The sequence below is a fragment of the Gekko japonicus genome, unplaced genomic scaffold, assembly GCF_001447785.1.
Source record: "Gekko japonicus isolate JY-2015 unplaced genomic scaffold, Gekko_japonicus_V1.1 scaffold771, whole genome shotgun sequence".
Lineage (NCBI taxonomy): Eukaryota > Metazoa > Chordata > Lepidosauria > Squamata > Gekkonidae > Gekko > Gekko japonicus.
The window spans coordinates 759,308-770,298 of NW_015165259.1; the positions used below are offsets into that span (position 1 = coordinate 759,308).

At 39.3% G+C, this 10,991-nt stretch overlaps 1 protein-coding gene across 1 annotated transcript in view; it reads left to right on the forward strand.

The window, feature by feature from the left end:
* KDM4A (lysine (K)-specific demethylase 4A) overlaps positions 1–10,991 on the forward strand; it is a 31,121-nt gene that overhangs the window by 343 nt on the left and 19,787 nt on the right. Inside the window, exons 2-8 of the mRNA XM_015410175.1 lie at positions 1,476–1,660; positions 3,430–3,605; positions 5,210–5,324; positions 6,306–6,499; positions 7,456–7,505; positions 8,873–8,976; positions 9,986–10,123. Of these exons, the coding sequence (XP_015265661.1) occupies positions 1,523–1,660; positions 3,430–3,605; positions 5,210–5,324; positions 6,306–6,499; positions 7,456–7,505; positions 8,873–8,976; positions 9,986–10,123 (915 nt within the window). The 5' untranslated portion in view covers positions 1,476–1,522. The remainder of the gene's footprint in view (positions 1–1,475; positions 1,661–3,429; positions 3,606–5,209; positions 5,325–6,305; positions 6,500–7,455; positions 7,506–8,872; positions 8,977–9,985; positions 10,124–10,991) is intronic.

Genomic DNA, 10,991 nt, shown 5'->3' on the forward strand with positions numbered 1-10,991 from the left:
CGTCCGCACCGAAGCAAATGAAGCGTTCTGCATAACAAGAGGAGGGGTTGGCCTGTCGCTCTCCCTTCCATACATTGTGAGAGACATATAGTGACCTCACACGCACGCGCCCCGACCAGCGGGAGTGATGGCGATCCCGATGTGTAGGCACAGCCTGAGACATACCTAGGACCGCCTAGTTAGGGAGCGAAACTGAGACTCCGAAGTGAAAAACAAAACTATCTCTCTTCCCTCCCCGGTAGAGGTAGATCCTTAGAGTAGGAATAGGCCTGCACAGGTGCCCAGTCACTGAGGTATTCATCTACCCCCTTCCCCCATAATTGGTGTCATGCTAGGAATGATAGGTGCCCCACCTGAGGGCAAAGCAGCTCTGTGGTAGGAAATGTAATTCAGACTCCAGTTCAGCCAATATCATAATGCCCCTATATAAATCAATGCTGTGACCTCATTTGGAATACTGTGTGCAGTTCTGGTCACCACACCTTAAAAAGGGTATTATAGCTTTGGAAAAAGTGCAGAAAAGGGCAACTCGAATGATAAAAGGGTTGGAACACTTTCCCTATGAGGAAAGGTTAAAGCGCTTAGGGCTCTTTAGCTTGGAGAAATGACGACTGAGGGGTGACATGATTGAGGTTTATAAGGTTATGCATGGGAAAGAGCAGGTAGAGAAAGAGGTACTTTTCTCCCTTTCTCACAATACAAGAACTCGTGGGCACTCAATGACATTGCTGAGCAGTCGGGTTAGAATGGATAAAAGGAAGGACTTCTTCACCCAAAGAGTGATTAACACATGGAATTCACTGCCACAGGAAGTGGTGGCGGCTACAAGCATGGATGGCTTCAAAAAGGAATTAGATAGGCATATGGAGCAGAGGTCCATCAGTGGCTATTAGCCACAAGGTATAGATAGGGACTCTGTGATGCTCTGTCTTCTTGGTGCTGGGGGGGGGTCAACAGTGGGAGGGCTTCTAATGTCCTGGCCCCACTGGGGGACCTCCTGATGGCACCTGGGATTTTTGGCCACTGTGTGACAGTGTTGGACTGGATGGGCCTTTGGCCTCATCCAGCATTGGTGTCTCTTATGTTCTTAGGTATTCTGTAATCCAACAACAACAAAAACTCTGCTTTTCAAAATGCATTTCTGTATGTCAAGCAGGCTCCATTTTCCAGTGTTTACCATACAGTGAAATTAATGCTACATTGCACCTAGTACTTAATGCTTTTCTTAGGGAGCTTTATGATGTGACTGTTTCTGTTATGCAAATCCAAGACTGTGATTTATATTTTAGGAGCAGGAAGGGTGCTAAATGAGAGTATGGGGAGGGTTAGGAGGGTCTCCAGTCTTTTTCATTTGTAAGGTATTTGCATCTTTGTTTCAACAATTCCTTGGTTGGTGTTGACTAATCTTAATTTATGCTATTTTAGTTTATATTCAGTTTATACATTATAATTGGTGTGTTTTATTTGTCTGTTAGTGCTCTGTTTGATTCTCATGTAATACGCAAGACTGTGAGCAAGAACCATGGCTTCCGAGTTAGAGAATCTAAATCCAAGTGCCCGAATAATGACATTCCATCCAACTGCGGAAGAGTTCAAAAACTTCAGTCGTTACATCGCATACATAGAATCTCAAGGAGCTCACAGAGCTGGACTGGCAAAGGTAAAAACTTCAGAGCTTGATTTGGTTAGAGTGGAGATCTCACAAAGAATCACCCTGAATTTGTAGCACTGTTATATACTTCAGTGAAAATTAGCGCAAAATGCTAATGAACATTAGTTTTTGTCATAAAGCGTGTATGTATAGCTACATACCATCAGTGATAAGGTAATAGTGCTTGTTTCCATGATGCAGGGCTTAATGGCCATCACTAGTGATAATCTCAAAAGTCCAAATTTACCCTGTTGGCACTTGGGAAATGTGTAGCATTTAGAAAAATACTATTTGCTGGTAGTGTTTGGAGTGAAACCTAGAAAATATTTTCTTGAAATTAGATATAAGAGGTACAGATGTTGAGGATACAGTTGTGGGTAAATTACAGCATGAAGTATGTTTACCTTGAATCCAAACAAGCTTTGATTCTGCAGAGTGTGTGTGAGGGCAGGGTTCCTCTGCCTGTCTCTCTATCAGATCAGAGTGCATCAAAAGTAGTACCTTTGACACTAGTATGAGAACAATTTAACATGCATTTCCCCCAGTTAAAGCACTGAACTGGAGTAGAGATGGGAAGGTCTAAAAAGATTTCCCCGACGGATCTTTTTCCATTCTGTTTCCAACCCAAAAAGTGGGAACCTTGGGGAGTACCCCCCCAACCCTCTTGGAATGAGCAAAACGCTTTTTAAAACAAGCTTTTGTTCAAAATGCATAGTATGAAGATTTTTATAAAAGATACACTACAACATTAAATAGTAATTGTTGTTTATGTTGTTGACCTCTACAATAGGTCTACAGGCAAAAATTTAATCTGAACAAAACCGAGGTGCTACTGATGTGGGGAAGGTCTGACCCAGGAAATGGGTTATCTCCTTTTGTACTCTCCCTAAAGGTGCAGGTTCATAGCTTGAGGTTGTTCCCAGACTTGGGCCTCCTGTTGGATAGCAAAGTTTCCTATTTTCAACTTTTATTTTTTCCTACCGCTTGATAGCAAAAAAAAAAAAAAAAGTGGTAAAGAGAGCAGCAGTTTACAGCTTTCTTTCTTTGGGATAATTTGTAGTTTCTCCTCTGGAAAACTATGATGCATTTCATGTTAAAGCTTGCTAATTTTACATGTATTTTAGTTATTCCCCTAGTTTATTTGGGGGGGGGGGTGTTTCTATATTTTCAAATTTTTCAAAATGTTACCTTTCTGAATTGGAGATAGGGGATAACTCTCTGAACATTAAACTTAATGATAAATACTGATTCTTGTCCTAAACAAAATTCATGGGAATGTTAACCTGGAGCCAGAAATGTAATTATATTGCACATGAACAGATTGATCATGGTATGTAGGAATACTCCAGTTATGGTATGTGTGTGCTTACTTTTTATTATTTTAAATAAGTATACCTAGTTTTTCAAACATTTTAGCTTTAAAATCTAATTATCAGAGGTTCTGTGTACCCAGAACTTGAAGTTGATAGGAATATTAGTTACGTGGAATGCTTTTTCATCCTTAAGAAATCTGTCCTGTTTTGTAACATTGCCAATAATTATCAGTGTGATGTATTGTTGTATTTTGTGGTTTGGTATTGACATGATGGCACCTCAAAATAAGTAGTTTCTGCACTGACTGTTGCAGTTAAATCATACAATTTTAATGTGTACAGTTCTTATAAGATAATTTTATAGATAGCTTCTGACTATATATTAGTCCTAGGTGAACTTCTTGTTGGTTTCGTTTACTTGCCAGATTTTCTGAACCTTTATCTTACATGTTCTGATTCTTTCAGGTGGTTCCTCCAAAGGAATGGAAACCACGTGCATGCTATGATGATATTGATGAGGTAATCATTCCTGCGCCCATTCAGCAAGTGGTTACTGGCCAGTCGGGACTTTTCACACAGTACAACATCCAGAAGAAAGCTATGACTGTTCGGGAGTTCAGACGGATAGCAAATAGTGATAAGTAAGACAGAATTTTAAACTATAGCTCTGTGGAATTCATATTTTTACATAGCATCTTTTTATTCTCTTTGGTCTACTTAAAACAACAAGGTAGTGTTGGTGTGGCCATAGGCTTTATACTATGTAGTTTAAAGATTACATTCAAGTCTACAAGTTATTTTCTGTATCTTGCTAAAACTCAGATGCTGAACAGTTGTGCACAGTGGCTGATAGGAGTAATTCAGAAGCCTAACATATTTGTAATTATGAAGAGAATGCTTAGCTATCTTAAATTAATGGCCTAAGGTTAAAAAATTCTTATCTCAAGTTATATATGGTCTTAGAAAGTATTTGGTTTTCTAAAACTATACATAGATTTGCTATGCTTTGTTTTATTTCTTAAAGTAGTGGACTATGAAATAGTAACTTAAACTTCTAGATTAAAAATAATTACACAATATTGTTTTCAGGACATTAGGCAAAGTATTTATATAAATTTCTAGGCCACCCTCCCCTGTAAACAGGCCTCGGGAGGTGTACAACAGTAAAAACACAATCATAATGTAAAATTCACAGTTAAAACAATAAAAATACAGCAGTTAATCTAATTAGATGGTGCAGAGAAACTTCAGATTGCATCATTGTCCCATGGGGGGAAGGGCCAGAAAGACAGGAGTGCCAGACAGGTGGAAAAACTGTCACTGTCCTCAACCAAACGCCTGGTGGGACAACTCTGCCTTAAAGACCCTGTGGAATTAAATTAAGTCCCGCAGGGCAAGAGTGTTGTTCAGCAGATCATTCCACCAGGTTGGAGCCAGGGCCAAGAACACCCTGGCTCTGGTTGAGGACAGCTGGATGTCTCTTGGGCCAGGGATCACCAGTAAGTTCTTATCTGCAGAATGCAGTTGTCCTCAGGTGGTATGCCAGGAGAGGTGGTCCTGAAGATATGTGGGTCTCAGACCACGTTTAGGGCCTTAAAGGTTAATACCAGAACCTTGAACTGACCGCCCCCCCAGCCACAGAACCTCCATCTTTAGTAGGATTCCGTCTCAGTTGGCTCTGTTTTAACCATCCCACCAGGGCCTTCAGTTTGGGATATCTGTCCTGAAATGTAAATTCTGAATTCCTATTTGAAACTCAGGCTTCAGTTTCCTGCTGCTCATAACTGCAGAGAAGCTCCTTTGTGCGTGGGCTGTCCGTTTATTTCAGTAGGAAGATCAGAATCCCTGTGTGCAAAAGGAATGGTCTTGGGAGTAATTGAATAACAATGACAAAATCATACACAGCATTTTTTTCTGGGCTGGACATAGGATTTTCTTTCTCTAGAGATGCAGATTTTAGTGATAGAATTTGAAAGAAGAACTGCACAGTGCACATCCATTTTTACCGAAAGAAATCCCTGGTTCCTTAATTGTGCAAGCTTTGTGCTTATGTAACTGTCCAGTTGTTTGTGACTTTCTTATTTCTCAGTTGAATATATGTCTGTTCTAGTTTGCTGGAATTGCCCATAGAATGGCTGATTAATAAAAATCTGTTCGTCTTTAATGTGCCATAAGTCCATTTTTAAACATAAAATTAAGAAAAGTTTGTGCAAAGTTGCTATTTAAAAAAAATGGTTTATCTTAGGTTCTGCACACCTCGCTATACTGAATTTGAAGACCTTGAACGAAAGTACTGGAAGAACCTCACATTCAATCCCCCAATCTATGGTGCTGATGTTAATGGCACACTCTATGACAAGGTAAAACCAACTGTTACTAAGCCTCCCTGTTTGTGTGTTTTTCTGCATATTTATATTTTTTCTGTACTTATTTTAATTTATTTAAGAGTTTTAAATGTTTTGTATACGTTTATGTTTTAAATGCTTTTAACATCTCAATGTTTTGATGTTTGCCACCTTGGGAACCCTGAATTTGGTGGAAAGGCAGCACAGAAATGTTTTAAATAGAAAAGAGGACAAACTAGTTATATCTTCCCTTACTGGTGTGGAGTTAAACTTATTATCATCAGTTACTGCAGCTATTCTTCCTTCATAATGAACTCTGGTAAGCATAAGAGGGTGTTAATGGAGTTCATAGCTTATTGATTATTTCCTGGAACGTGTTTTCTGAGAACTTTCCAACACTATATCTAACACGCATAATCTAGAACCAAGACAGTTTACTATATATCCTTTGCCAGGGAGTTTTCTCTGCCACATGTATTCATGAAACAATTTGGAGGCCTTCATAGGAGATTACTCATAATATTGACAAAATGGCTAAGTAGACTTCAGATGTGATATTGATTTCTTTGGCTATGTTAGAAAATGCAAAAGAAGTATAATCTGATTTTGATATTTTTATCTGGGAAAATCATATTTGTGTGGTATGGCAAGGACTCATAATAAAATAGCACAAACGAATATAATAAATTGATACAAGCAGCAACATAACATGGCAATGAGTGCAGCTCCTTTCTGCTTTGTAGCATTTAGTAGAATGCTTCAGTCCAGTCTGTCGGAGATCTAAATATTGAGACATTTCTCCCTACTGCTAAGATTGCAAGCAGGATAGAAGGCAGCAGTAATAGAGCACAAATAAAATGGAGATATGCCTCATTTTAAAAGGCATAGAAAAATGTATTTCCAGCCTTGCTGCAGTGTAGTGTGGTGAAGGGATGAGTGATTGCACTTGTCATTTGGTTTCTAGTATTGTTGACTGGCCTTGCGTAATTTCCTTAGCATATAGATGAGTGGAATATTGGCCATCTGAATACAATTCTGGATATAGTAGAGAATGAGAGCGGCATTACCATTGAGGGGGTGAATACTCCTTATCTCTATTTTGGGATGTGGAAAACTTCCTTTGCTTGGCACACTGAGGACATGGACCTCTACAGCATCAACTATCTGCATTTTGGGGAGCCCAAGTCATGGTAAGATGGATTTATTTATTTCAAACATGCCTGTGCTGCTTCCTGTTTGAGGTGTCTTAGAGCCTGAGCATTAAAAGCAGCATAAAATATTGAACAACTTAAAATAAGCTTTGCAAAACATTCCTTGGACTAGAGGCAGACTATAAAAACAGTGTTAAAAGACTCCTTCTCTGAAGAAGTGAGCAGTGACTCACAAAAGCTCATACCCTGCCACATATTTTGTTAAGGTGCTACTGGATTCTTGCTCTTTGCTACTGCTACATACAGACTAACACGGCTACCCATCTTGACCTGTAGTTAAAAGCCTGGGCAAAAAGAAATTTGTTGATGTAATGTTTAGCCTACTCTTTTTTAGACATCAGACAAGCCTGAAAAGGAGGGGCATTCCACAGGCTGGGTGTCATGGCTGATAACACTCTGTCTCTGATCAGCACCTGCATTGCCTTAGAAGGCAGGGACACTGAAAACAGGGGGGTTGTGAGGAAGGTCTTAGCTAGAACATTTGACAGTATGGGAGAAGGTGGTCCTTCAAGTACCCCTGGCTCCCAAGTAATTTAGAGCCTCAAGGGTAATATCAGCTCTTTGCAGTGCCATGAAACAGATGGGCAGCTAGTGCAGATCTTCCATCATCATGGTGATGATCACTGTAATGAAGTAGTACACTGTATTTGTGTATTTATAAGCTGATTATTCTTAAGATAACATAATACCAGCAAATAGCTTTTTTAGTTCTGTTTTTTTCTGAGTTAGCTCATTGCCTTGTGCGTAAGTGAACTTTTTGATTTCTTTAATAGGACAGTTTAGTAATTAAGGAAGAAAAGGAAGACTGCTGGCTTAAAAATCCTTCTTGACAGTTTAACCTGTTTGCCTGTTGAACTTTCTCACTAATTCTGAAGCTTTTGAAAGGCCTGAATACCCCTGTTAACTTTTCTGAACTTGTTTGTCTGCGGCTGCAGGTATTCCATTCCTCCAGAACATGGGAAGCGGCTGGAACGTCTTGCTAAAGGTAACCATTTGCTTCTGATTCAATTCATATGTAGACATCTGAAGAGCTGTATTCTGTATAACACTTGTATGATGGTTGCGAGCCTAATTGGAGAGGGATGGGAGCTTGTTGCAGATGGGAGAAATCCTGTTCATTCCTTTCCTAATGATAGCAACTTGCCATAGTCCTGTACAGTTCAGTGGGATTGTATAGTGAAGTAGTGAAACAAACTAGAAAGGATCCCAAAAAGTAACTCCTAGCAGAAATATTTTTAAAATGCTGGGACATTGCAGAAAGGCTGGTAGACTTGTACTGCCATCCCTTCTGTTTAAGGGTTACATGGGCAAATATATGGATCCTTGCCTATGTTCTAAAATACAAATCAGCGTTTAAAATCAGTCACTAAAGTAGTCTATGATGGGGGGAGGGAGTGTCCAGTCAGTGCCTGCAATAATCACAAAGAGCATATTGCTGTCTGGTTTTACAGTGGTTGTCACATTGCTGGGAGCTTGTTTGGCTTCTCCAGAAGTTGCTCAAAGAGTTACAAAAATGGAAAACTAATTTAACGTGAGATTATGGCAGGAGTTTTAAAAAAGTATTCCCTAGGCAATAGCTGCTCCTTAGTACCATACTGAGGCATTGTCCAGTTTTCAGAATGGCTAGACTGTACATAGGCTTCATTTTCAAGCAGTGTGTCAGGTTCTTTGTTGTAGCACAGCATAATCTTTGTTGGAATCTCAAAATGAGGTGTTTAGGATGGTGGAGGGTGTGCTCTCACAGGGGATCTTACTTTGATACCAGCACAGATTGGTTGTGTGAATCCTCATCCATACTATCAAAATGTAACTTTCTTTGAATCAGGAACATCTTTCTAACACACAAGCAAGGTATTGATGTTAGGTTTCTGTAAGCAGAAACTCCTTGTAGATGCCAGTTTGCCTTCCCGAAGTAAATTGTGTTTGCTTCTGTTTTTTTCTCCCCACACTCACTTTTTACAATGTTCAGTCAGTCTGGACATCCTTAGGATGATTACTTGTAGGAATCTGGGCCTAGTTAGAATTTGCCTCTATATTATTTTGTAAAAATATCGGTTAACATTTTTCTAATAAACAATATTTACATACATTTGAGATAACATATGATATCAGGGCAAAGGAAAGGAAAGGTTTCTACCTTTCTCTACCTTGATGGTTACAGCAGATGCAGCCAGGTCTCTTTATTGTCTCAGAATGTCTTATACGTGGAAGCATAATCACAGGGCTGCAAAAGGTTATCTGCTTCATAAAGTTCTAAGATCCTAGAAGAAAATATTCCACTCTTTTTCCTGCTAGGTGATATATCTAGACTGAAACAAATACGTTGAACATTTCTGTCCCTTTCATAAACAGGTTTCTTTCCTGGAAGTGCCCAGAGTTGCGAAGCTTTCCTCCGTCATAAGATGACTCTGATCTCTCCGTCGATATTGAAGAAATATGGCATCCCATTTGATAAAGTGAGTAAGGAGCGTTGGCAGTAGTATTATCACTTTAGAGCAAGTGTAGGAAGCTCCTGAAATCCCTGCAAGATGGCAAGAGTAGAATTGATGCTGAAGGACAGAGAGTATATCTCACATGGTACCTTACAGGAATTTATTTTTAATACACCTCTGGTTACTGATTTCTGATTCTAGGAAGGTACAAGGGAATTATCAGACACATACCTGGATATCCAGGTGGGATGGAGAGCTTTAGGACTGGACACACACAAATGTATTGATTTGCACCTACTTTGCTTATTTTTGCTATTTATGCAGTTTCTAGTTCAAACTGAAAAGGCAGTTCTGTAGCAGTGGAAAATGATCATCATTTTGTTAATCGGTTTAGATATTTGTTTACAAATGTGCGAAAAGTCAGATAATATTTAATTGAAATGTATATTGTGCCTGATCTTTTCTGGCCAAATGGAAAGAAGCCAAATAAAGCTCAAATCACAGAGGTTTTCAGACTGCTGGAAACTCATTATTGCAGGTGTTCAATTTAGGGTAACTAATAAAATGTAGGCATTACGTTGAGATTGAACCTCCAATCCCAGTTTTGCCTGCATTAGTTGGTTGTGCGTTAGCTTGATGGCTTATACAAAACTTTTTCTTGAGATACCGTTTTTGATGCCTTGAAATAGCTGGTGTGCCACCTTGCTATTTCTACTTCCTGGGTATTGGTAATTATAAAAATAAAATCTAGCTAGGACTGTGGACTCTAATCCGGGAGAACTGGGTTTGATTCCCCACTCCTCCACATGCAACTGCTGGTGTGACTTTAGGTCAGTCACAAGTTCTTTCATAGCTGTTCTCTCATGAGCAGTTCTCGAAAGAGCTCCCTCAGCTCCATCTACCTCCCAGGGTGTCTGTTGTGGGGAGGGGAAGGAAAAGGAGATTGTAAACCGCTCTGAGACTCCTTCGGGTAGTGAAGAGCGGGGTATACATCCAATCTCTTCTTCTTCTACTTGGGCTTCCTCTCTTTCAGGTGACCCAAGAGGCAGGTGAATTCATGATAACCTTTCCTTATGGATATCATGCTGGCTTCAATCATGGCTTCAACTGTGCTGAATCTACTAATTTTGCCACTCTCCGGTGGATTGAGTATGGAAAACAGTCTATTCTGGTAGGTTCAGTTGCTTATTTCTTACAAACATCAGAGAAGAAAATGTTTGTCTTAGTTCCATGTTTAGCAGCTTGATGTTACAAGGTGAATACAGAACTGGGAAGCATTGTAATTCTTTTTATAACTGGTTTTTTTCTTGATACGTAGAGACTGTAATGTTGTAATGGCCAGCTACTCTATGTGAGATTAAGGCATGTTAAAAAAAAGTGCAATGAGGTTGCTGGGAGGAAAAGAAATATTTAGTAGAGAGTTCTAGTTCCTTATGAGGTGGACTCCGGGGCAGTTACTTGTTGACGTGTTGGTATAGAAAATGCAGGCCAAAGATAACTTGTGGACTTTAGTTTTACAGCATTGTCCTCCAGGCAGACAAAAATCTTCTTTTTATGTTCCTTTTCTAAATCTGATTCCACTGGTCCAAGTCAATATTATGGCCCACATTTTGTGCCCACTTTATCATGACCCTTTAAACCCTCTCCTCATGCATTTTATCTTCTAAAAGCAAGTTGTAGATTTTTTAAATAAGTTTTTTATCTGTGTCCATCAAGATCTTATCTATTTCTAAGTAGTTTAAATAGAAACCTATTGCTTTATCTTTGTAATATCTGCATTTGATTTGTGCCTTTTGCCACCAGTTATGCCAGTGTATTTTTTTAAGGTCAGACCTATTATCCAGCAGTTCTTGATATCTCATAAAAGTTTCTTCTCGGTTGACATTTGGGTTTGAAAGGGCTTCTAAGGGGGCCACCCATCTTGGGGTTTTAACATAGAAACTTTTTTTAATTTCTTCCCAAACTTTCAGTAAGGAAGCCCTAATCCAATGTTGCTTAAAATTCTGTTCGTATTCCATCCGGACTGGGAGCTTTCCCTT